The sequence below is a fragment of the Podarcis muralis genome, chromosome 8 (genome assembly GCF_964188315.1).
Source record: "Podarcis muralis chromosome 8, rPodMur119.hap1.1, whole genome shotgun sequence".
NCBI lineage: Eukaryota > Metazoa > Chordata > Lepidosauria > Squamata > Lacertidae > Podarcis > Podarcis muralis.
In genome coordinates, this window is record NC_135662.1 from 84666856 (window position 1) to 84694625 (window position 27770).

Consider the following 27770-nt stretch of genomic DNA (forward strand, 5'->3'; position numbering starts at 1 on the left):
AACACTAAGCCAAACCATGGTTTAGCATGACCACACCGGAGCTGTGCTCTTCCCGCAGTCCTGCTGCTGCTGCATAGCTATGAGCTAAACCATAGTTTGGCTTAGTGTGCCATTTGAAGCCAGCCTCATGGTTTGTCTCACTCTAGACAAACCATAAGCTGCAACCATGTTTTGTTCTCGAGTTTATAGCCAGACATCCACAAACCTGCGTTTGGATTACATGCTGAATCAGAAGGACCCATTGGACACTTAGTAAGTCCTGTTCTCCATTCTCTCCACTCTGCTATTCAGCAGGCAGTAGTTTCCACATGTCTCCAAACAAGTCCATTCATTTTGTCCAATAGCCCGAAAATTCTCACAGGTTCTCCCACCTTCCCATTTCTGTGATCCATCTAAACAGTCTGTTCTATTTTGAATTACCTCTTAAAATGGGTCAAGGACAGCTTGAATGCAAGCTATCATTAGCCATACGAAAACATGTGGAACCACGTATCCGAGGTGTTTTTCCATCTTGGATATAGCAGCAGCAGAATTATATTCCTCACACTCAACCACAGAAAACATAGGCGTGCAGCTACCAATGTCTTGCATTTCATCCAAACCTCCTTATCTAAAGTTAGTTAAAGTTGCGGCAGGCTTTCCTGGATGGCTTTCCTGTTGCTCAGTCACAAGAGGAATAACAAATGAATTTTTATATCATCCTTGAATTATATTCCAAGGGCGATTTTCAGAAAGATGACCATAACTAAAATGAATACAAAAATATGGGGTGGTATTCAATTTAGTCAACCGATTCAAATTTATAGACATAACTGAGTTGAATACCACCCAAAATAAACTAAGTGCTGCAAAAGAGGTGGAATGAAAACTCCTGCAGTATTTGGAACACAGAATGGGGGACCATGCATAAAACATTGCCCACAAAGGCTTAAAGGCGTGCAGTGGTTACAAGACAACTTGATTTTTGCTTGTTAGCTATCAAGTTCCTGAAAATGAATTGGGAAGCAATGCAGCACAGAGGGCTTCTTTTTCTGACCATGCTCAGGTAGCTCCAGTTTGGGGGGAGAACAAATCTCAGCAAGAACATCTACATGAAACAGCTGAGTGAAGTCATTTAGAGATCTAGGCTGAGATGTCTCCAGTTTACCAATGAGATTCTGCTCTCTCCTTTTCATCATGTCCTAGGGAGGTGATAGAATTGTTGAATCATTGTCAGAACAATGTCCTGCTTTCATTTCTTATAAGGGATGTGTTAAGTTGTGGGTGAACATATCAGACGACACAGCGATTCTTCAAACAGCTCTTGTTTATTCACAGGCCAGAACAGAACTGAACTGAAGGGTTCAGCCAGCCTACTTATATAGAGCTCCACTAGAACGCAACAGTAACCATTTTCTGTAACTAGCCAATCACTGAACGTCACTTTCGATCGCTTATTCGCATACCTGAACTATCTACAGTATCCCCCTGCTGGCCCAGGGTGAGAACTTCAGTACATAACAGGATGCTTTTTTAAAAAAACTTATTATTTTGATTTTCTCTAAACCCCCAAATAATTCATCTGGTCCTTCACAGAACTTGAAGATGGAGATCAAGTCACTAAACAGAGGCCCCCAGTGCCCAACACTCATTTCTCTCTCCCCTCAAGAGTGGAATGAATACACAGAGAGATAGAATTTTGATAAACGGTGCAAGTATCTGGTAATCTAACCTTATTTTCCTTGATAGCAAGTAGGCAGAAAAAGATCAATAGAAAATTTCATGGCATCATCTTATTTCAGTTCTCATTAACTTTCCCAATCAGCTTTTTTTTATTGCCAATACCTTAATGTTATTTCATGTCTCTTTCTTGGCTGGCAGACTTGGCTTCTCTGCTTGCCTACCTTCTTTTTACACTAACCTATTAGTGTGTTGCTGGAGGCAATTTCAGACATCAAGATTTCATTTATTATTTTGAAACAGTTGACATAAATCCCATAGCGCATAGGAAATTACAGCCATGAAGTGTATATTGCAGGGGTTTTGACTCATGCAAGCCATCCTGGGTTCCCCATCTGTGTGGGCAATCTGCTTCTACATTTTCAGCCAGCTTGAATGGGCAGATTAATGGGTACAATTAGAAAGCGCCCTCACAGGCATTCAAACTGCCTTCATTAGGATGCTCAAGAGGTTGCCTACAGAAGCCTAGTTTTCTGCTGGTTAGCCATCAATGCTTGACCATGCCCATATGGGCAAAAACAAAACTGGGCATAGCAGCCAGCAGACCTAGTTAGAAAGGTTTAAAGTGCTGACACAACGAGAGGGCTTCAGGGGAGGAAATGGGTTTTCAGCCTTTTAGCAACAGCCACAAAGCAGCGAGATCGGCAATGGCTCCATTCCTCCTCAGCAGTGCTATTTCTCCAGAAAAAGAGGTGCCAGAAGTCACCACGAACTCCTCCCTCGTTCTCTTAGAATGGCAATGGCGCCCACCTGATTGGTGCTGGAAAGACTCTCCTCCCAGCAAGAGAGGGGAGTGGTTGTGGCTGGGAGCCGGACTCCGCCTCAAGCAGGGGGCGTTTGCCCCCTGCCTCCCACTCACCTGGCTGGCACCCACGCCCTCGGCCAGGCACCCAACCAGGTGCCTTCAGGGGGGGGGGCGTGTACAGCAGCCTAAATTGCGGCAGCGCCAGCCTCCAGCCCTCACTTTTCGTCGTCCCGTCGCGAGTCACCCACCCTCCACTCCCTTAGAGCAGGGTTCCAGTTTTCTTTTGGCCTTGCTATGGACCTTAGGTTGGTCACCCTGGTTGTTCGGGAGGCCTGGTAGGAATTTTTCCATTTGGCATTAGGCGTTTTGGTTTTTTCGCCTACCTCGTAGCAATCGTCACAACTTTCGTGGTATTGGTGGGTAGGTTAGGCATTGGAATAATGTGTTGTGGTGTCGAAGGGCTAGGTGTGGCCATCGCCTGCGCCTTCAATTTTTGGGTATTCCGTTAAAGGAATCCGGCGGTTGTGTATTCTGTCCGATGCCTGCGTGGCGGGAGGTCATGGCACGACCCTCGGTGACATCAGGGGAGAGCTTATAGTTGTATTAGCATCAACAGGCTCCACCTACTGGTGAATAAACCCCCCTTGTTTTTTAGACTCACCCCTCTCCAAGTGGGTGGAGTCAGCTGACGTAATCCAATGCCTAAGCCAATACCTTTTCACTTGCTGTAATCAATAAAGATGTGGCCTTTTCTTGCCCATTAACCTTATATCACGTGTCCTTGTGTTTCATTCCACTGCGCGGGGTACGGGTCCTCGAACCACAACTGAGCTCCTGCGAGCTCCAGCTGAAAAAAGCCCTGCTCCCAAGGCATTCCTATTTTGAATTGTTAAGTAATCAATTCTACGACATGGAATAGTTACGTGGATAGACAATTTTAGAAGATCTCCATTGGCAAGGTTCATATCCTACATTTGAAGACACCAGACCCTTGCGACATCTTGGCAAAGTTCTACTAAAACCAGATGGTCAGCAGAATATTAAACATACACAGCAGCTGAGGAGTTACTGGGACCCTCTGCCTCCTGCCATACTGCAAGAGACAGCTTGACCACCACATCTAGTACTTCTGAAAAGGACCTCTGCCATACAAGGGAAACAAGCTGATATTCCCATTTGCAGTGGATTCACACTCTTGACTGTAGTGGGGAGGCTTTAAATAATGACAATAAATGGTCAGACAGAGTACCATATTTTTCGCTCTATAAGATGCACCAGACCATAAGACGCACCTGCAGCGATCCCTCTTGCTGTTCTGGCTTCAGCGAAAGCAACGAGAAGGCTCTTCAGCGGGAGGAAGGCTCTCCCTGCCCTGAAGAGGCTTCGCGTAACGAACCCTCTTGCTGTTCTGGCTTCTGGGATAGCCGTGCGAAGCCTGCATTTGCTCCATAAGACGCACACACAGCTCCCCTTACTTTTTAGGATGGAAAAGTGCATCTTATAGAGCGAAAAATATGGTAGCTAAAAAGTTTGGAGTTCAAGATCTACGCTGAGCAATCAAAGAGGCTCTGCACAGCTGTAGATTGCACTGCCGAGAGTGGAACAAGGTTAATCCTCCGTTGCTATCCAACTAGACACTTCCCCTAGTACAAGGAGTTTGAGCTGTGCAATGGAACTGGCCTGCAATCTCCTCTCCACACATGCCCCTGAATTTTTCTATTGGAAAATGCCTGAGAAAGGACTAACTTTAACAAATGCAGAAACTTGTTTCCAATGAGAAAGTTAAGCACTCTGTGTATAGTCACCGCTCTTAGGGAACATGATTTTAAGGTGTTCTATAGAGCAGTGTTCCCCAACCTTGGGCCTCCAGCTGTTTTTGGACCACAACTCCCATCATCCCTCGCTAGCAAGACCAGTGGTCAAGGATGATGGGAATTGTAGTCCAAAAACAGCTGGAGGCCCAAGGTTGAGGAACACTGCTATAGAGGACACTTTACACCTATTAAAATTACACAAATGCAACCCCCAAAATTTCCAGATTTTTTGTGATAATGCCAAGAACCGGAGGCAAATGATTTTCGTGGACAGCAGAGTTACTGAAAAATTCAAGTCCTTTGGCAACATGGTTTCATAATTAAAGATGCAATTTACTGCCAACACCCTTTGGGAGCCCATTTGGAATATTCAAAAGAGGTCACCTGTGAATCAATCAGGCCTGTATCTCTTAATCATCAAAACCCCTTTGCAAAAAGACGGAATTTTCAATAACTCCAGCAGACATGAAAATCATCTGCCCTTGGTTCTTAGTCTGATTCCTACAAATATGGAGAACTGTTTATTTGCTGTAGCTAAAATAGAAATTTACAGCGAATGAAAAAACTGCTCCATCTAATGGGATGAGAATCTGTTTTAATATTAGAACAATTCTCAAAGGTTCCCTTTGATTTTGTTACCCTAATGGGACAGTCATATTATTAAAATTAAGTTTGATTCATGTTTATAATTAGACAGATTTTTATTTTTGTTTATGGAGTTCTTAACAAAGAATGCTCTTCAATCATCAACTTTTATTTGCTGGTAATAGGTTTGATAATTCTGAGTATTGAATGGCATTTTATATTCAGAGACAGGTCCTGGATGGTTATTCTGTTGTAGCAGTCTCTGATTATATATTTATATGGATTAAGTCTATAACTCTCTCTTCTGAATATTTCCCAATATTTTTTTAAAAAAATGTTTCGGTAGTGCAGTAATTTTAAAAATGTGTAATTTATTCCACAAGCTGGATACAGTTCAAAAATCTAGAACCTGTTTTATTGTCAGAAGAAATAACCTTGAAAATAATAAGCTAAAACATATTCCAACCTGTTCAGGGACTGTAGATGAACCACCCCAAGGATCTGTCAATGACCTTATCTTTCTTATCTTACTAGAAAAATGCAGTACTGCACTCTGTCCATCATAAACTTCAAGGACCCTTTTATCCACTTCCAAGATTCTGCAAGAGGACATAGCTACCTTTCTGATGCCTTGTGTTAGTTTGCAACAATTTATTTATAGCAGGGGATGCTGAGAATCAGATCCTGTAAAATTAATCTAAGCCTTGAAAAGTACATAGAACCGAGAGAGGAAGCAGGAAAGAATGTCGCTCTTCCAACGTCCCCCTTCCGCTCTATTAAAAAGCTAACCATCTTCCCCACCTCATCATCAAGGGACCAGGGAGCAGATGTGGGGGCAGAGCCTTCATAGGAACTGGGCAAGACCTGAGGTGCCTTTGTGTCGACAGGAACCATATGGTGATCCATGCTTTGTAGAAGCTAGCCTACCCTGAAGGAGAACAGTAGGTCACACATCTCACTGCGCCAAGTGAAATGTCATGCAACAAGGAAAAGGGGAAGGGACTGTTCAGCTATAGCATAGGAGCCTGAATCCAAAAGGACACTGCCAGAACTGAAGGATATTTTTATTAAGAAACCAGAAGCATTTTTACTTGGTATTGTAGGAGATTGTATAAAAAGAAAGGGCTGTAAATTACCGTATTTTTCGCTCTATAAGACGCACCAGACCACAAGGCGCACTTAGTTTTTAGAGGAGGAAAACAATAAAAAAAATATTCTGAATCTCAGAAGCCAGAACAGCAAGAGGGATCGCTGCGCAGTGAAAGCAGCAATCCCTCTTGCTGTTCTGGCTTCTGGGATAGCTGTGCAGCCTGCATTCGCTCCATAAGATGCACACACATTCCCCCTTACTTTTAAGGAGGGAAAAAGTGAGTCTTATAGAGCAAAAAATACGGTATTTCTATATGCAATGATGGCAGCAAGAATATTACTGGCACAAAATTGGAAACAAGAAGAATTACCGACAAAAGAAGAATGGAGGATGAGACTGATGGACTATGCAGAATTAGATAAATTAACAGGAAGAATTCGAAATCTGCGGGACCAGAGATTCACAGAAGACTGGCATAAATTTATGGACTATTTGGAGAGGAATTGTGATGATCATATTACGCTTGTAGGTTTGCAAGAAGTTTTGTAAGGTGGATTATTTGAAATATTGCGGGGGGGGGGGAGGTAACGTGGGGGACTGTTAGTTAAGATAATTAAAGGCAATGGGAACTTAAGAAATGCAGAATAAGTGATAAGAACGGAAGACCATCAGAGGGGCTGATGGAAGTCCAAAAAGACTGTATAAGATGCGAAGTTCTGTTGTATGAATGATGACTAATATGTAAAAATTATTTAAAAAGTATATTTTTTAAAAAAAGAAAAAGAACTGAAGGATATTGTTTGCTTGTTATCAGGAATTGGTGGCAAGTTGTCTGGGCACAGGAAGCAAAAAGCATCACCTTTCAGGCTGAAGGCAAAGCTCAACTTACAAGCAGTGGTCTTCAGCAAACATCCGATGTCTTTGCCATTCTTGTTGCCTTTGTTTTTCTTCAAGCTTGCTGGCCTATAATAGGAAGGCATCCAAACAAGGTGTCATCACAGCAGGTGAAAAATAATTAACAGAGGTCAGCCAGAAGCTAAACACACACATGCCAAGAGAAGGCCCAAAGATATAAAGTTAATCTTGATTCTCTGCAGCCGTATTTTTCTGCAACCTGCTTGTCCCTTATTACAGTGGTACCTCTAGTTAAGTACTTAATTCGTTCCGGAGGTCCGTTCTTAACCTGAAACTGTTCATAACCGGAAGCACCACTTTAGCTAATGGGGCCTCCTGCTGCCGCCGCGCCGCCGGAGCCCAATTTCTGTTCTTATCCTGAAGCAAAGTTCTTAACCTGAAGCACTATTTCTGGGTTAGCGGAGTGTGTAACCTGAAGCGTACGTAACCTGAAGCGTATGTAACCCGAGGTACCACTGTACTAGTAAATATATTTTATTTATTTCATGCGTTTTTATCCTGCCGTTTCTCCAATGGGCTCGGGGTAGCATACATGGCTTCTTCTCTGTTTTATTCTTAAATCTCAAACTTATGAGTAGCCTAGCAGGCTCCATAGCCAAGTAGGGATCTGGGCAGGTGCTAACTATTATACCTGCTCTCATTTGAGGGCCTTATTAAAACCAGACACACAGGACAATGAAAAAGTGTACAAGTGTAACAGTGACTTATTCCCCCACCCCCTGACACAATTCACAAGGGCCAACCTCATTAAAGGTACCAGGGTTTCATTCCTAGCAGTTTGTGGGACAATGGTCAGCTTTGGAATTAGTGCTGATGGTTTAGTATCGATCCTCCCTTCCCTCCGGCTGCTGAGGATATTGGAAGCTTCGGCTTATCTTTTCAATCAATAATGGTTTGATATTCTGTGCAAAGGCAAAACCATGGTTAATCTTAACTATGGTTACTTTAGGGATCTTCCCTGGGTCATAAACCATGGCTTAAAGGTGACTTTATTCCAGAGTGGATTTGATTTAAATCACGATTTAAATCACTAGTAAGACTTGATTTAAATCTTTCTTCTTTTCTTTTTACAGAAAGACTCATTCTTGCTGGTATAATCTTAATATTTACAACCAGAGGAAGGTTTCATTTTTGGAATAATAAATTTTCAGAGTAGTTTTTACAGTTATATCAAAAATTACTTGACTGTTAGGTCCAGTCGCAGATGACTCTGGGGTTGCGATGCTCATCTCGCTTTACTGGCTGAGGGAGTCGGCGTTTGTCTGCAGACGGCTTCCAGGTCATGTGGCCAGCATGACTAAGCCGCTTCTGGCGAACCAGAGCAGCACACGGAAACGCCGTTTACCTTCCCTCCAGATCGGTACCTATTTATTTACTTGCACTTTGATGTGCTTTTGAACTGCTAGGTTAGCAGGAGCAGGGACCGAGCAACGGGAGCTCAACCCATTGCGGGGATTCGAACCGCCAACCTTCTGATCGGCAAGCCCTAGGCTCTGTGGTTTAACCCACAGCGCCACCCGCGTCCTGGCAAGTAATTACAACTATATTTCTATGAAGTAGCATCAGTTTGTTTGAAGGGCACACCCACACGCCCATTTGCAAGGGGTACGTGAGGGGGGAAAATGTTAAAATGGCCTGAGTGTGTCTTCTTACTTTCTCTCTCTGGATCATTTTCATTTTTAAAATGTCAGCTTCTTCAGCTTCTCTTTTGCGTCTTTCATATTCTTCTTTCTTCAGCTACAAGGAGAGAGAGAAAAAGTTCTGTCACTTTACAGACCAGACACCTACCTGCAAGCTAACTTTTACCCTTCTCACATTTCAGGGAGGAAACTGACAAACAGAACCTCGAAACCAAAAAATAGTATTTGCAAATGTAAACGTGCTATCAAATCCAATGTGCACCTTAATTTTCGCAACATAATTTGGCCAAAAAAGGTGAGCATTAGATTCGAGTAAATAAGAGTATTTTATGGCTGTAACAGCTTTATTTGTTTTTTAACAGACACAGACACACCCTGGGACCTTGTGGTAAATGGCAGTTAAGGAATCTTGTAAAATAAAAAAATAAAGGATAATTATTGAGTTCAGAAATTTCTGCTTCAGAATTTTATCCTCTTGTCACCAGTGTTTCCATGCACTTGTTTCCTTTACAAAAAAATAAAAAAGTTAAGGTACGGCAAACAAATTCATCTCCTGGTTCCATGCTGTGACCAAGGAACTGACAGTCGCATCCTGCCTGACCTTTTGCTGGTATTTAGATTGGATGTGCTCAAGTTGCTGTTTCTGCCTCACTTCGGCCTCCGATATTCTTCCACCTATAAATACAAAAATGCATCATCTCTTCTGAAGTTCACTCTCAACAAAATGGCATTATCAGAGGCAGCATTAAACTACATTGTAAGCTAGCTGAGGGATTCATTGCTGACACAATGGTTATGGCTACAAAAAAAACTTGCAGATGCTCTACCTCTCTTTTAAATCAGAACCAGTGAAGGCGGTGAAGCTCCTGTGTGAGTGTCTGGAAGCGGTTGGAGGATGGATGGCGGCTAACAGATTGAGGTTGAATCCTGACAAGACAGAAGTACTGTTTTTGGGGGACAGGAGGCGAGCATGTGTGGAGGACTCCCTGGTCCTGAATGGGGTAACTGTGCCCCTGAAGGACCAGGTGCGCAGCCTGGGAGTCATTTTGGACTCACAGCTGTCCATGGAGGCACAGGTCAAATCTGTATCCAGGGCAGCTGTTTACCAGCTCCATCTGGTACGTAGGCTGAGACCCTATCTGCCTGCAGACTGTCTCACCAGAGTGGTACATGCTCTGGTTATCTCCCGCTTGGACTACTGCAATGCGCTCTACGTGGGGCTACCTTTGAAGGTGACCCGGAAACTACAAGTAATCCAGAATGCGGCAGCTAGACTGGTGACTGGGAGCGGCCGCCGAGACCATATAACACCGGTCTTGAAAGACCTACATTGGCTCCCAGTACGTTTCCGAGCACAATTCAAAGTGTTGGTGCTGACCTTTAAAGCCCTAAACGGCCTTGGTCCAGTATATCTGAAGGAGCGTCTCCTCCCCCATCATTCTGCCCAGACACTGAGATCCACCTCCGAGGGCCTTCTGGCGGTTCCCTCACTGCGAGAGGCCAAGTTACAGGGAACCAGGCAGAGGGCCTTCTCGGTAGTGGCGCCCGCCCTGTGGAACGCCCTCCCATCAGATGTCAAAAGTTCAGGGAAGTTTTAAATATGTGACATTTTAGTGTATCTTTCATCTTTGTTGGAAGCCGCCCAGAGTGGCTGGGGAAACCCAGCCAGATGGGCGGGGTACAAATAATAAATTTATTATTATTATTATTATTATTATTATTATTATTATTATTATTATTATATTATGTATCCAGGACATCCCCAGTGAAAGTCAACAGGGAGACTAAACACCACCTAGGACAATATATTTAATTCTCTACATAGCACTATCCGTTAGTTTGGGAGAGGGAGATGATGTTTAACCCTGTATTGTTCTGCAAGGCATTTACTTTTAATTTCTGAGTTTCTTGCCTTTTTTCCTTCCCTAGTTTTTGCAAGCCCCACCCCAGGACAGACACTGGGGAAGTTTTTCCTTAATGCTGGAAGAGGCCTTTGTTGAAAGGTGTAGATCAGGCACGTCCAACAGGTAGATCACCCCCCCAAAGAAGCTCTGAAACTTTTGCTCCCCTTAAAAAAAAGCTCAACATTTTTGCCCTGCACCCCAAAAAATGGGGTTGATCACTGCTAGTTTTTAACTATGTGAGTAGATCGCAGTCTCTTGAGATGAACAGTTCCAATCAAGCTTTTCAGGCACAAACTATTTATAAACCCATGCTAGTTATTGCTTGGGACTCCATTACGGAAGAGACAACGAGTTCTGTGATCTTATTTGCTTTTATCACTGGCTCTGTAGATCAGCTAGACACTGGAGCTGCCTGCCTGGGTGTCAGCCATGGACATGGAATATTTCAATAATTATGGGAATTCCTACACTATTTGTTCAAGGTTACCAAGTGTGTGATATAAAGCTTCAAAGTTATAGAAGCCTGATGATCTGGCCACTGAAGCTTCCATTTCCCCAAAGAGAGGAAGTTTTAATTCTCACAATTCTTCAAAATAAGCTAAGAAAAACACAGCATCTGAAATGTATTTCCCTCCCCCCCCCCCTTGTTCGCTTACCCAGTTTCTGGGGTGTCAAGGTAATTAGCCCCGGCCTGTGCCGTTCCTTCCATTTCTCCAGGTCTTCCAACTCTTTGGTAGCAACTGAAATATGGTAAGTGAAGCAAAGAGTCAAAATACTGCAAGGAAAAGGTATCAGGCCAGGCAGAAAATAAATGGCCCCCACATGTCTCACAAGGTTAGTGTCAGGGGTCACTTGGTGGACTCAAGTGCTGCTTGAGGCAAAATGGGAATGTGTCACCACGCTGGTGGCAAGGTGCCCACAGGGGCTTCGGCTGCTTGAGGCAGTCACCCCACCTTGCCTCGTGGGTGGGCCGGCCCTGGAGAGCAAAGCTCTGCCACTCATCAACGCCCATGACTTCTACAGGGCACTATAATTTGAAAGGGTGAACTTTAAGGCCACTTGCAAAGTGTAGGCTTGCTTCCAACAAGACATTTGTAGGATTACACTGTAATAGCTGAAGTCGGTCATGATACCCTGACCACAGGGGCAGAAGTCTTGCAGTAGTGAAAGGAGTGAGATCCAATTCAGTCAATGTTTCAGCGGATATACAAAATGCAGAAGTGAGGTTGTAGTCCTCATAATACTTTCAAGACAGAATGGAAAGATCTCATCAGATCCACCCACGTGCAATTGAATTGAAAAGGCCATATGTTTGTTTTTACTTTAATAACGCATGAGTTGCCCAATAAAAATATTCTCTAGCTGAAAAAAGCTATAAAAAGGTAAAGGTAAAGGACCCCTCCGGCGGGAAGGTAAACGGCATTTCCGTGCGCTGCTCTGGTTTGCTAGAAGAGGCTTAGTCATGCTGGCCACATGACCCGGAAGCTGTACGCTGGCTCCCTCGGCCAATAAAGCGAGATGAGCGCCGCAACCCCAGAGTCGGCCATGACTGGACCTAATGGTCAGGGGTCCCTTTACCTTTAAAGGACCCCTGGCAGTTAAGTCCAGTCGCAGACGACTCTGGGGGTGCAGCGCTCATTTCGCTCTATAGGCCGGGGGAGCCGGCATTTGTCCGCTGACAGTTTTTCCGGGTCATGTGGCCAGCATGACTAAGCCGCTTCTGGCACAAGGGAACACAGAAACCAGAGCAGCGCATGGAAACGTCATTTACCTTCCCACTGGAGCGGTACCTATTTATCTACTTGCACTTTAACGTGCTTTTGAACTGCTATGTTGACAGGAGTTGGGACTGAGCAATGGGAGCTCACCCCATCAAGGGGATTCGAACCACCGACCTTCTGATCGGCAAGCCCAAGAGGCTCAGTGGTTTAGACTACAGGGCCATCCGTGTCCTGAAAAAAGCCATAGAGCACACCAATTAGCAGGTGCACTTTGTTAAAATTGAAGCATAAGGAGCTGCCTGTTACCATTTACTAATCTAGCCCAGATGGTTTGAAGCATCTGCAACCTTCTAGATTAGCAACACCCATCCTCTTCTCAGGACTTGTCAGCAAGAGGGAAGACTTGTGAGCAAGCATTCATTCCTGCCCACAAAGGCAACATACAACCCAGGAACTGATACGCTATGAAGAGGTTCGTCAACAGGATAACGTACTTACTTTTCTGTAACTGATTCCTCCTCACTGGATTTGGAGGAATCACAGCAAAGGCACCCAGACTAGAGAAGGTTGCAGGTTGGAAGAGGAGATACGGGAGGGAGAGAGAGAAAATACATTACTATCTAGCCTTCACTTGATGTGTCTTTAGATTGTTGTAGATTTTTAGTTGTATTTATTTCATTTGAGACAAGGACATTCATATGCCACCCTCCAAAACTATTTCTTGCACAGATCCAGTCTTTCCCCTCAATGGAAAATAATGGTGATGGTTGCTATGAAGTATGGCAACCATATTTCATAAGAGCAAAAAACCAGTATTTTACTGAAATTAATGGGCATAACTTAGTCATGCTCATTAATTTCAATGGGTCTCCTCTGAGTAAAAACATGGGTACACATAGAGTACACAATGCTATCCAATGCACTCCCACTATTTTTGAAGCCATATTTACACATTACCTACAATCCATACCAATTTTGTAGTTTCTAGATCAGGCTTCCTCAACCTCGGCCCTCCAGATGTTTTTGGCCTACAACTCCCATGATCCCTAGCTAGCATGACCAGTGGTCAGGGATGATGGGAATTGTAGTCTCAAAACATCCGGAGGGCCAGAGTTTGCCTATGCCTGTTCTAGATAACCACTGGTATTTGATATGTTTTTCTTCAAACCTGCTTCAATGCAACTAGAAAAGTTGGGCCCCATTCTCATGTTGAATCTGGTGTGTGCCTTTGAGAGAATCATTGTGCACGTTCAGATGAATGAGCATTCACAGGCAATAGCTTCACGAACAGGGGTTCTGTGTGCGTGCGCATTGCAGGGGCAGGAAAACCAAGCAGGTAACGCTTGTTGGGTGAAGACATCCCCGACCCCTCTCTGGTGTGTACAGCAAAGGGCAAATGTGAATTGAATTGGCAGAGGGAGGAAGTTGGTAAATTGCTTCAACTTTTAAGCCACTAATGTGTACACAGCCAAAGCTGAATACCACCTGTAGTTTCATTTTGCCAGCTATGAAAAGACACAGCTGCTTCTCTCCCAAAACGTATGAAGCTAAATAAATCTGAAAGAAGACTCCAGAAAGAGAAGCCCCAAAGAAAATAAAAAAGTCTCACTTGGGATCAATTTAATTGCATACTGCCTTGGAAGCATTATCCTGAAACACAGGCCATAAATAATTATGTTGTTTAGTCGTTTAGTCATGCCCGACTCTTTGTGACCCCATGGACCAGAGCATGCTGGTCAAACTCATGCTGGTAGCTTCGAGAAGACTGTCCAACCATCTCATCCTCTGTCGTCCCCTTCTCCTTGTGCCCTCCATCTTTCCCAACATCAGGGTCTTTTCCAGGGAGTCTTCTCTTCTCATAAGGTGGCCAAAGTATTGGAGCCTCAGCTTCACGATCTGTCCTTCCACTGAGCACTCAGGGCTGATTTCCTTAAGAATGGATAGGTTTGATCTTCCTGCAGTCCATGGGACTCTCAAGAGTCTCCTCCAGCACCATAATTCAAAAGCATCAATTCTTCGGCCATCAGCCTTCTTGATGGTCCAGCTCTCACTTCCATACATCACTACTGGGAAAACCATGGCTTTAACTATACGGACCTTTGTTGGTAAGGTGATGTCTCTACTTTTTAAGATGTTGTCTAGGTTTGCCATCGCCTTTCTCCCAAGGAGCAGGTGTCTTTTAATTTCGTGGCTGCTGTCACCATCTGCATTGATCATGGAGCCCAAGAAAGTAAAATCTTTCACTGCCTCCATTTCTTCCCCTTCTATTTGCCAGGAGGTGATGGGACCAGTGGCCATGATCTTGGTTTTTTTGATGCTGAGCTTCAAACCATATAAATAATTATAGTAAGTAATATATAAATAGTTCATTCATATTTCTTTTAATTAGTATTTATCAGAAGAAATATGAACTTACCCTAGCGCTTCTATTTGCTTCCTTACCTATTCTAACCTCTCCGGTACTTCGCACAGAATACAAAATTTTTCCTTCGCCGCCACCACCCTACCTGAAGTTATGCTGCCTTTTCCCTGCTACAGAGGAAGGAGAGTGGTGAATGTGTCCTTACAGACGCTTCTGAAGTTGGAAGGATGTCATTTTATTTCCCAGGACAAAACTTCCTAGATCATAATCATAATGTCTGCTGCCAAGCGCAGTAGCAGAACTCTGTCACAGCTTGGCCAGATTCTCATTTCATTTCCATGGCATCAAAGTTAAAGGCTTGTGTAGCTTTTGGTAATAGCAAAAGATAGATTCTAGCATTTTATTTTTTTTAGATATGAGAAAGTTGTGGCATACACAGGAAATGTCAGCACATGAGGAAAAGGCAACAAATCTTATTTTATTATGCAGACAGAGGCCTTCGCTCAGTTCTGTGAGACGCTTACAGAACACCGCCTTAGAACAAGAGCCCTTCTACACAATCTGTCAAGGCAAGATCCAAATACATTTAACACTTTGTATGACAGCTCTGCAAGTCAGCAAGAATAGCAATGACACCTGTAAGGAAAGGAGAAGCCAAAGTGATTTATAAGTTGGAGCACAGAAGGAAAGGGTTGCCAAACACTAGCAGAGAATTAAAGAGATACCCAAAGACTAGACTGCACACACCCTGATTTCCTTTTTTAGTATGATATCCCCATTTATTGTACATCATTAGAGAGTGATGATAACATATAGTGCATCTAAACTCAGCAATATTCTGAGTTCGGTGGGGGGGATTAAAAATGCAATGTGGCAGTTTGACCTAATTTACCTTTGTTGCAAAACTGCTGCATTTTCGCACAATACATCTCTTGCTGACCCTTTTCTATATGACATCAGTTAATTAGGCACATGAACGTGTAGCAAATGGATTTTAACATCTGTACAACCTAATTATGTAATTTCTGCGCCCTGCAGAAATGCAAGCGGTTGCCTCTCAGGCTGACTGTTCTTAAAGCTTTCATTAGAGAGTTGCTGTAAGAAACTATCAATATCAGCTTGCATCTGATCTGTGTACACCAGTGTTTCACAACCTTTTTCTGAATGGGGCCCCCTTCTGACCTTGTTTCTTTCCTGTGCCCCCCGTGGATGTAGCCAGGGGGGGCAGGGGGGCAGCTGCCCCCCAATAAGAAAAAAAGTCAATACAAATCTGAGGTTCTGCCTCCCCCCCAAGAAAAATCCTGGCTACCCCCATCCTACCGGTAGAAAGGTAGCTATTTAAATGCTTTGCTTGTAAGTAGAAGATGCTTTATTTAGACTTTTTATAATTTATACAAAATACAATTACATAAAATGATAGGAACATAATGAAATATTGTTGAAGCAGAAAAACAGAGAATCATGGAACTGGAAGGGACCCCAAAGGTAATCTTTCTAGTGCAGCTCCCTGCAATGTAGGAAAATCAGCTAAAGCATCCGTGACAGAAGGCCATCCAGCCTCTGCTTAAAAACCTCCCAGGAAGAAGAGTCCAGAACCTCCTGAGGGAGATCCATCTTCCAAGTATTATAAAACGAATACAACATTTATTTGACCCTAGTTATTTGACACAGAGGGGGAAACCTACAGATACAGTGGTGCCCCGCAAGACGAATGCCTCGCAAGACAGAAAACCCGCTAGACGAAAGGGTTTTCCGTTTTGGAGGTGTTTCGCAAAACGAATTTCCTATGGGCTTGCTTCGCAAGACGAAAATGTCTTGCGAGTTCCTGCAGGGTTTTTTTCCTCCCCCCCCCCTTTCCCCAAGCCGCTAAGCCGCTTATCAGCTGATCCGCTAAGCCGCTTATCAGCTGATCCGCTAAGCCGCTTAACAGCTGATCCGCTAAGCCGCTTATCAGCTGATCCGCTAAGTCCGCTAAGCCGCTAATAGCGCTAATCCGCTAATGGGCTTGCTTCGCAAGACGAAAAAACCGCAAGATGAAGAGACTCGCGGAACGGATTCTTTTCGTCTTGCGAGGCACCACTGTAAAGTCCAAAAGCTGCGCAGGGAGTTCTGTATATATGAGAGAATTTTAAAAAGCAAGGGGTCCTCACTGACCTGCTGGAAAAAGATCTTGTTATCTGGAGGAGCCCTGGCTGCCTAGATCAGGCTTCCTCAACCTCAGCCCTCCAGATGTTTTTGGCCTACAACTCCCATGATCCCTAGCTAGCAGGACCAGTGGTCAGGGATAATGGGAAGTGTAGTCTCAAAACATCTGGAGGGACAAGGTTGAGGAAGCTTGGCATAGATAAAACCCGATAGACCTGGGAGTAAGGCCCACTGAATTCAGTGCGGCTTTCTTCTGGTCCATATAGTTAAAGCCGTGGTTTTCCCAGTAGTGATATATGGAAGTGAGAGCTGGACCATAAAGGACTTCCGGTCGGTGCCAGCGCTTAATGGCGGTCCTACCTCCGAGCTCCGGAGAAGGACTGCTCCGCAAGTTCGGGTCTTACCCGCTACGGCGAGTGGGGGACCCCTAAAATCTCAGGCGCGGAAGCCTGAGAGCAAGGAGACTCGGTGGGCACCTTTGCGCCCCCCGGTACTGTGAAAGAGCCTTTTTAAAGGCTCCGGAGCGGCATCGGGAGTGAGCGCGGTGCTGAGAGTCGCTACCCAGCCTGCGGAGTGAAGCCGCGTCGCCATTAGCGGAGAGCGCCGATTCCTTCCTGAAAAGAAAATCTGGACTGGATTCCCGTGAGTAAGAAGGGAAAAAAATTAGGAACCTTTAAAAATTGAAAATCTGGCTGAAAACGGGAGGGCAAAAAATAAGGAAGTCTGCCCCCCCCGGACTGCAGGAATTTAAAGCAACGAAAGACCTCGCTGCAGTTATTAGAAACTTAGTTGCGAACTGTCAAACCTGAGCTGTCAAAAGTATCTCTCCCCTCCAGATTGGCAGGAGAAGGGGGAAAAAAAGACAGTCTTGTGAAGATACTTTTAATTTAAAGGGAAACAAAGTTTTTCACTGCTCTGATCCCCGGGACGACCTGCCAGGACTTAACACCGGGAAAACTGTTCTTTAAAACAACTTTGAAGTGGATATAGACTATACCTTAAATGGTGGAAAAATTTTAAGACATTTAAGATTTAAATGGGACTTTGTTACTGATATTGGACTAACCAAATTTAAATTGGAGAAAAAGTTTTACAACTTTAATGGCGGACTTGAGATTTTCTACATCCGGCTTTCTGTCTCTTTGTTGTTTCTAACTTGGAAACTTTTAACTGCTCCCTCTTGAGGGCTAAGAGGGAAAAATTGTAAAGTAACTGACTAATACTGGGATTTTCCATTGCAAGTTTTTCCTGTGAGAACGGCCTTGGGATATGAGTGGCACGGCAGAGGAGATAAGAACCAGATCTAAAGCTAAACTAACACAAAAGAAAAGAGGCTCAATCTCTGGCAACACAGTGCCTGCACCAGACAGTGTGACAGCAGCATCAATGGAACCTATGACACAGGCACTGCTTAAAATAAATCAATCCCTTGAGGCCTTAACAAAGCAATCAGCAGAAAATTCAAAGAAATTGACAGAACTTACAGCAAGATTGGACTTGAATACCACATCAGTGGCAACAAATACAGAATCTATAAATAGACTGATTCAGGAATCTTCAGAAACAAGGAAAATTGCAGAGAGTGCAAAATCTGTCGCAGGTGAGACACAGGAAAGACTTGTGCCGATTGAGAAAAAGGTGAATGAGCATGAAGCAGCCCTCTCCTTACTGGAATTACAACGGAAAGAACGAAATCTGAAATTTAGACAGGTTCCAGAGAAAGAAGAGGACAATCTGGCGGAATTTCTCACAGAGGCAATTCTGGAAAATTGGCAAGGAGATCTGGAGGAAGATGAAGTGGGGATAACAACTGCTTTCAGACTTGGTAGAAAGCAAAGCAAGAAGTCAAGGGATTGTCTGATCACCTTTAGAACCAAAGAGGAAAGAGACAAGATACTGAACCTTCATTATCAAAAAGCTTTGGTGATTGGAAACATTCAAGTCCAAATCTTTAAGGACATCCCTAAATACATCTTGGAAGTGAGGACTTTTTATAGAGATCTTGCCAATTTGCTGAGGAAGAACTTCATACCCTTCAGGTGGGAATTCCCACAGGGGTTGTCCTTTAACTACAAAGGGAAGAAAGTAAGAATAAGAACAGTACAGGAGAAAGAGTACTTTTTGGAGAGAAACCTAGAGGACCTACAGAAAGGTACGGTGGATCCGGCAAGAGAAGGACAAGGATTAACACCAGAAGGAGGAGGGCTAACGGACATTGCAAATCTATCATTTGGACTACCACAACTGAAGAGGAAGAAAAACTTGGAGCAGTCGGAGGATCAAACATCTAACAAACAAAATGTCTCTGCAACTTCTAAGCTGGAATTGCAACGGTTTGAACCATCCCAGAAAAAAACGACAGGTTTTCCACATTTTGAAAAGGGAACAACTGGATCTGATATGTCTACAGGAAACTCACATAACTAGAGCACACAGGAAATTGTTGGTGAACAAAAGACTGGGACAAGAATTTATATCTTCCGATAAAGTAAAAAAGAGGGGAGTAGTGATTTATGCAAAGGAAAAATTGGACCCGAAGCTAAAATTTAAGGATGAAGAAGGAAGATACCTGGCAATTGAAGTACAGATCCAGGGGGAAAAATATTTGATAATTGGAGTATATGCACCAAATGATGGGAAGGCAGAATTTTTTAAGAAGTTGCATGAGACCTTACTAGATTATCTCGACTGCAAAATAATAATGATGGGGGACATGAATGGAGTGGTTTCTACAAATATGGACAAGGCACAAAGACAGACAATATCCAAAGAAGGAAGATTACCAAAGACTTTCTTCGAGATGACGGAAAATATGGACTTGATTGATATCTGGAGAACAAAGAATCCTCTCGAGAGAGAGGGAACTTTTTTCTCGGAATCTAAAATGACATGGACGAGAATCGACCAAATCTGGGTATCTAGTGTGATGGCTACAAAGATTAAAAAAGTAGAAATCTGCCCAAAAACCTGCTCCGACCATAATGCCGTAAAGATGGAAATGAAAATGACAACAACTGGATCCTTTAGATGGAGAATGAATGACTCCCTATTTAGAGATGAACAATTCTGTATAAAGGCCCTAAAGACATTGAAAGATTACTTCGAGATAAATTTGAGAACAGATGTGGAAAAAAGAACAATTTGGGACGCAAGTAAAGCCGTGATGAGAGGCTTCCTGATACAACAGAATTCAATTAAGAGGAAAAAGCAAAATGAAAGGAAAGAAAGAATTTTAGAAAAAATGAAGGAAGGAGAAAAGAAACTGAGGTCAAAACCAAAGTCTCAAGAAATTTTGAGAGAAATAAAATATTATCAGACGCAATATATGGAACTGACAAATCAAGAGATAGAATGGAAAATTAAACAAATGAGACAAAGGACTTTTGAGTCTGCAGATAAGTGTGGGAAGCTCCTTGCATGGCAATTGAAAAAGAGACAAAAATTGAACACAGTTACTTGTTTGGAGATAGAGGGAAAGAATGTTCATAAGCCAAATGAGATAAGTAACTGTTTTCAAAGTTTTTTTAGGAAATTATACACACAAGGGCCAGTAAATGAACAAGAAATAGAAGAATTTCTTAAAAATTATGGACTACCGAAAATTCCAGAACAGGGCAAGTTGATTTTGAATGAGAAAATAACAGAACAGGAAATAGAGGAGGCCATTCAAAAGGCACAACTGGGAAAGTCTCCAGGACCAGACGGACTGACGGCTAGATATTATAAAGCTTTGAGAGAAGGTTTAGTGCAACCACTAAAAGAAGTTTGCAATGAAATATTGGAGGGGAAAAAGGCACCTGAAACGTGGAAAGAGGCTTTTATCTCACTTATACCAAAGACCGAGACTGAAAAGAACCAGGTTAAGAACTACCGCCCGATATCATTATTAAATGTGGATTACAAAATTTTTGCAGACATTTTAGCAAAAAGACTGAAGAAAGTATTGACAGGTGAGATTCATAAGGATCAATCTGGCTTTCTCCCGGGTAGACACATGTCTGACAATGTGAGGAACATAATAGACATTGTGGAACTGTTGGAAATGAACATTAACAGAAAAGCGGCTTTGATTTTTGTGGACGCGGAGAAAGCCTTTGACAATATTTGTTGGAGTTTTATGAAAAAGAATCTCCAAGGGATGGGGGTAGGCCAAGGTTTTGAAAATGGTATAGGTGCAATTTATTCTGAGCAGAAGGCAAAGCTAATTGTGAACAATGTGGTAACGGAAGAGATAGCCATAGAGAAAGGAACACGACAGGGATGTCCTATTTCCCCCCTACTTTTTATACTGGTTCTGGAGGTTTTGTTAAATATGATTAGAAAGGACCAGTTGGTTAAAGGAATTCAGGTCGGAGTGAAAGAGTATAAATTAAGGGCATTTGCAGATGACCTAGTTTTGACTTTGCAACAGCCAATCACTAGCACAAAAAGAGTTTTAGAACTGATCGAGATATTTGGTCAAGTTGCAGGATTTAAGCTGAACAAACAAAAAACTAAAGTTTTGGAAAAAAATCTAACAAATGAAGAAAAAGAGACATTCCAGAATGAAACAGGTTTGGAGATAGCAAAAAAAGTGAAGTACCTGGGGGTGAATTTGACATCGAAAAATGTGAATCTTTTTAAAGACAATTATGATAAATGTTGGACAGAAGTTAAGAAAGATTTAGACATATGGTCAAGGCTGAAACTTTCCTTGTTAGGCAGAATTGCTGTTATCAAAATGAATGTATTGCCTAGAATGTTATTTCTGTTTCAGACATTACAAATAATAGACAAGATGGACTGTTTCAAGAGGTGGCAGAAAGACATATCGAAATTTGTTTGGCAGGGCAAAAAGCCAAGAATAAAATTTAAGACATTAACAGATGCGAAAGATAGAGGGGGTTTTGCCCTGCCGGACTTAAGACTCTACTATGAATCAGCAGCGTTTTGCTGGTTGAAAGATTGGCTGCTCCTCGAGAATACAGACATTTTGGACCTTGAAGGATTTGATAACAGATTTGGTTGGCATGCATATATATGGTATGACAAGGTAAAATTGCATAAAGGATTTAAGAACCATATGGTGAGGAAAGCTCTGTATAATGTTTGGATTAAGTATAAAGACCTGTTTGAAAGTAAAACCCCCAGGTGGTTGTCACCAATGGAAGCAAAAGAGGTGAAAAAATTGAATATGGGTTCTAATTGGCCTAAATATTGTGAAATTATAGAACAAGATGGTGAAAATGTAAAATTGCAGAGTTTTGAGAAACTGAAATTTAAGGTGAGAGATTGGTTACATTATCGACAGATAAATGAAGTATTTAAACAGGACAGAAAGAAAGGCTTCCAGGTGGAGAAGTCAAAATTAGAAACAGAACTGTTAGAACCCAATACTAAAAATTTGTCAAGAATGTACAACTTGCTGTTGAAATGGAATACTCAAGATGAAATGGTGAAATCTAATATGATTAAATGGGCACAGGACATTGGGCATGACATTGAAATTGCAGACTGGGAGCAGTTATGGACCACTGGTGTTAAATTTACGGCATGCAATGCCTTAAAAGAAAACATTATGAAAATGATCTACAGGTGGTACATGACTCCTGCTAAGTTAGCAAAGATTTATCATTTGCCCAATTACAAGTGTTGGAAGTGCAGTGAAACGGAGGGAACCTTCTATCACCTTTGGTGGACCTGCCCGAAGATTAAGGCTTTCTGGGAAATGATCTATAATGAAATAAAAAAAGTTCTGAAGAGAACGTTTGTTAAAAAACCAGAGGCCTTTCTCTTGGGTATGGTGGGCCAAATGGTGCCAAAGAAGGATAGGACATTTTTTATGTACGCCACCACAGCAGCAAGAATTCTTCTAGCAAAGTATTGGAAGACGCAGGATTTACCCACGTTGGAAGAATGGCAGACGAAGGTGATCGACTATATGGGACTGGCAGAGATGACTGGCAGAATTCGAGACCGGGAGAAAGAGGCGGTGGATGAAGACTGGAACAAATTCAAAGTTTATCTTAAAAACTGTTGTAATTTGGAAAATTAGGGGCTCAGAGTTATAAGAGATAAAGAACTACAGTGGTATTAATAATTAACTGAAGTTAAATACATGAAATATACTTAAGTTATGATCAGAGGGTTGCTAAAAAATCTTGAAACAAGAATGCAGGAAAGGGGTGGTATGGGGAAGTCATGTTTTTGTTTGTTTATGTCTATGTTTTTGTTTTGTTTATTCTTTATTTATGGAAAACTAATAAAAATTTATTATAAAAAAAAAAAAAGAGAGAGAGCTGGACCATAAAGAAGGCTGATGGCCGAAGAATTGGTGCTTTTGAATTCTGATGCTGGAGGAGACTCTTGAGAGTCCCATGGACTGCAAGAAGATCAAACCTATCCATTCTTAGGGAAATCAGCCCTGAGTGGTCACTGGAAGGACAGATCATGAAGCTGAGCCTCCAAGACTTTGGCCACCTCATGAGAAGAGAAGACTCTCTGGAAAAGACCCTGATGTTGGGAAAGATGGAGGGCAGAAGGAGAAGGGGACGACAAAGGACGAGATGGTTGGACAGTGTTCTCGAAGCTACCAGCATGAGTTTGACCATACTGCGGGAGGCAGTGGAAGACAGGAGTGCCTGGCGTGTTCTGGTCCATGGGGTCACGAAGAGTCGGGCACAACTAAACGACTAAACAACAACAACAACAACAACATTCTTCTGAGTAGACACTTTGTTATTTACTAGATGCATGTCAGCAGGACCAAACGACCCCACCCCTTAAGAGCTGGCCAACACTGCCAACGGGCCCTGCGCCCCTTGGCAACATCCGTAGGCGCTGGGGTGGATTGCACCCTGCGCATTGCAGTGTCAGGCCCAGGCTGCCACCGGACCCAGCACTGGCGACAGCAAAAAAGCAGCTCCGGCTCTCCCAGCCCTACCCACTGCCACCTCAAAACTGCACTTACCTGACCTGGGGGTTCTGGACTGTGGGCTCTACCGGTCAAAGCGGGAGACCAGTAAAGCAAATACTGACAAGATGGAGATAGTTCTCCAACCTGAGATTTAGGAGCCCTGCCCGTTCTCGAGAGGATTGCAGTCTCTCTCAGGGAGCATCTACATAACTTGTGAGGACTCCTGGACCCAACATTGTCCCTAGAGATGAAAATGTCTTTGGTGGCCTTCTTTTGGCTTCAGATGGTTCCCCCGTTAGGACCATTTCTGGACAGAGAGTGTTTGGCCACAGTACAGTGGTAACTCGAGTTAAGTACAGTGGTACCTCAGGTTAAGTACTTAATTTGTTCCGGAGGTCCGTTCTTAACCTGAAGCACCACTTTAGCTAATGGGGCCTCCTGCTGCTGCCGTGCCGCCAGAACACGATTTCTGTTCTCATCCTGAAGCAAAGTTCTTAACCCGAGGTACTATTTCTGGGTTAGCGGAGTCTGTAACCTGAAGTGTATGTAACCTGAGGTACCACAGTATCTTGTGCTCTGGTCATTTTCCAGCTGCCTTACTTTAACACACTGCCCGTGGGGCTGCCATTACTACGTTTTTAATCAATTCAGTCAGATGCAACAACAGGACACCAATTCTAGAAGAACTACTCCATTGTCTGCCTGTTCACTTCCTGGACCAATTGAAGATGCATGTTAAAGCCTTAGACAACACTCGTCAACGACCACCTCTCCCTATTCTAGCCTGCCTGCACCTTTCGTCTGGGGCTGAGGAGTGGCATCTTCTTCAACTTCCACCATCTACGGAAATCCATTACGTGGCAACACATGAGAGACCCTAATGGGTAATGGCACTCTGGGTATAGACTGCTTTCTCCTCAAAGCGGTCTGACTGGCACCAACTCTGTCGCTTTGGGATACTTCCTCATCCAGGCATTTTCAGAGTTTTAGTTTTGATTGCTTAACCCAGCCGTGCTGTTGAAGGTTTTAGTGATCTTAATTTGTTATGCTTGTGAAATTCCATTTCTGAGGTTTGGTTATTTTGTTTGTGGCACTGTGCCCCGATACCGATACGGACGAAGGGTGGGTTGCACATTTTTTATAATGTAAGAAGTAGCTTAGGGATGCGGGGGGCGCTGTGGGTTAAACCACAGAGCCTAGGACTTGCCGATCAGAAGGTCGGCAGTTCGAATCCCCGTGACAGGGTGAGCTCCCGTTGCTCCGTCCCTGCTCCTGCCCACCTAGCAGTTCAAAAGCACGTCAGAGTGCAAGTAGATCAATAGGTGCCGCTCCAGTGGGAAGGTAAATGGCGTTTCCATGTGCTGCTCTGGTTCACCAGAAGCGGCTTAGTCATGCTGGCCACATGACCCGGAAGCTGTACGCCGGCTCCCTCGGCCAATAAAGTGAGATGAGCGCTGCAACCCCAGAGTCGGCCATGACTGGACCTAATGGTCAGGGCAGTGGCGTAGCGTGGGTTGTCAGCACCCGGGGCAAGGCAAGTAATTTGCGCCCCCTAACCCATGGATTTGCGCCCCCTAACCCGTGGATTTGCCCTAACCCCAGATGTTGCGCCCGGTGCGGCCGGCCCCCCCTGCACCCCCCACGCTACGCCACTGGGTCAGGGGTCCCTTTACCTTTACTAAGAAGTAGCTTTCAAATACAGTGGTACCTCAGGTTACAGACGCTTCAGGTTACAGACTCCGCTAACTCAGAAATAGTGCTTCAGGTTAAGAACTTTGCTTCAGGATGAGAACCGAAATTGTGCTCGGACGGCGCGGCAGCAGCAGGAGGCCCCATTAACTAAAGTGGTGCTTCAGGTTAAGAACAGCTTCAGGTTAAGTACAGACCTCCGGAAAGAATTAAGTACTTAACCTGAGGTACCACTGTACATTTTTGTTTTTTAATACAAGCCTGTTTTGAATTGGTAGGGCATTTTTGCAGGGAGCTATGCTCATCATTGACTATAAACAATACATCCTAGGTTCCCATGCTGTTCACGCTGCAGCAGAAACAATCAAACTCTTAGGGAAACAGCTTCTTCTTAGGACCCAGTTGGATGGGTCCAGAAGACTCCCAATAACTCAGCAGGGCAAAAAGCAGCTCGGGGAAAGAGATTAAGCGAAATTACATGGAGAAAAATGATTCTCACATAAACTCTCAGTACTGCAGCCCTTATTTATCCAGTTTGGAGCCCCATGTAGCCTTTTAAAGTACGCATTGGCAGCTATGATAATGGCACTCTCATTTCGTCTACATTTAGACTTCAGAATAATGCTGTTGGAGTGCTTGAGGGAGGTGGTGATCAGATCATGAACTGATTAGTGAAAAAGCCCCCAATAGTTTATTCAAAACCCAATTCCAATGAACCAAAAGCTGAGCTAACAAGCAGAGTGCATTTTGTTGTTCCAATTTTGTGGATTGTCTCGATTTCGGAACGTATTCGCAAACAGCAACACACAAGGACTGTGCAGTTGCACCTAAGAGACAATTAATGTCGTGTTCAAGCTTCTAAAAAGTTGAGTACTGGAAACGCCACAACAAACTGAGCTAGTGGATTTACTAAACACTTCCTATTTTCACTTCCTGCTATGTAGCCATGGGAGTTTTCCAGAGCATGACTCAATAAAGTTTCTAGGTAGGGCGCATAGGCGCCGACTCCATGGGGCTTGAGGGGGCCCGAGCCCCCTCAAAAATTTGTTTGGGGGGGCTCCGCCCCCCCAATAATCTCCGGCGCCCCTCCAGCAGAGCGCCATCGCCGCCCCTCCCCCAGCCCAAAATGCACAGGGAGGGGCGGGCTGCATGCCTCCTGCCCTCCCTCCCGAGCAAAAGCTCCACCCAATTTCCTTTGGAGCTGATTAATAGGCGCAGCACGCTCTCCCCTATTCGCTCACGAGGAGGCGGCGCCACTTTATTTGCATATTCATGAGCTTATTTATTATTCATGAGCTTTCCCGGGCCCCCCCAATATTTTTTATAAGTCCGTGTCCCTGGTAGGGCGTGGTCTTGCAAAGCTTCCCAAACTCCCCTTTGCAAGATGAGAAATGTCTACATGCTACACCAAAGGAGGTTTTACATGCTTTGCGCATGAGAGCTGGCCGCCTTTAATGGAGACAGAAGTTTTGACCAGACCTGCTGTTTGGTTTTCTCTTCATACCTGTAGGAACAGGATGGCTGCTTCCCACAAATGACTCCTAAAGACTCAGGAACATGCCAGTTAGGGCTCAACCACACTTAATATATAATAATAATAATAATAATAATAATTTATTATTTATACCCCGCCCATCTGGCTGAGTTTCCCCAGCCACTCTGGGCAGCTCCCAATCAAGTGTTAAAAACAGTACAGCATTAAATATTAAAAACTTCCCTCAACAGGGCTGCCTTCAGATGTCTTTTAAAGATAGGATAGCTACTTATTTCCTTCACATCTGAAGGAAGGGTGTTCCACAGGATGGGGGCCACTACCGAGAAGGCCCTCTGTCTGGTTCCCTGTAACCTCACTTCTCGCAATGAGGGAACCGCCAGAAGGCCCTCGGCGCTGGATCTCTGTGTCTGGGCTGAACGATGGGGGTGGAGACGCTCCTTCAGGTATACAGGACCGAGGCCATTTAGGGCTTTAAAGGTCAGCACCAACACTTTGAATTGTGCTCGGAAACATACTGGGAGCCAATGCAAATCTCTCAGGACTGGTGTTATGTGGTCGCGGCAGCCACTCCCAGTCACCAGTCTAGCTGCTGCATTCTGGATTAATTGCAGTTTCCGGGTCACCTTCAAAGGTAGCCCCACGTAGAGCGCGTTGCAGTAGTCCAAGCGTGAGATAACTGGAGCATGCACCACTCTGGCGAGACAGGGCAGGTAGGGTCTTAGCCTGCGTACCGAATTAACCTGCACCTCCATGGACAGCTGTGAGTCCAGAATGACTCCCAGGCTGCGCACCTGGTCCTTCAGGGGCACAGTTACCCCATTCAGGACCAGGGAATCCCCCACACCCACCCGCCCCCTGTCCCCCAAAAACAGTACTTCTGTCTTGTCAGAATTCATCCTCAATCCATTAGCCGCCATCCATCTTCCAACCGCCTCCAGGCACTCAGACAGGACCTTCACCACCTTCACTGGTTCTGATTTGAAAGAGAGGTAGAGCTGGGTGTCATCTGCATACTGATGAACACCCAGCCCAAGCAGGACTTCTGCTTGCC

At 44.0% G+C, this 27770-nt stretch overlaps 1 protein-coding gene across 2 annotated transcripts in view; it reads right to left on the minus strand.

Annotated features, from left to right (window-relative positions):
• Positions 1–27770, minus strand: part of EPSTI1 (epithelial stromal interaction 1) — a 40698-nt gene that overhangs the window by 11867 nt on the left and 1061 nt on the right. For both annotated transcript variants that reach the window (XM_077933438.1, XM_028738088.2), the window contains exons 2-6: positions 12632–12690; positions 11069–11152; positions 9110–9183; positions 8522–8605; positions 6843–6916 (exon numbers count right to left, since the gene is read on the minus strand). In XM_077933438.1, coding sequence (XP_077789564.1) covers positions 6843–6916; positions 8522–8605; positions 9110–9183; positions 11069–11152; positions 12632–12690 — 375 coding nt within the window. The remainder of the gene's footprint in view (positions 1–6842; positions 6917–8521; positions 8606–9109; positions 9184–11068; positions 11153–12631; positions 12691–27770) is intronic.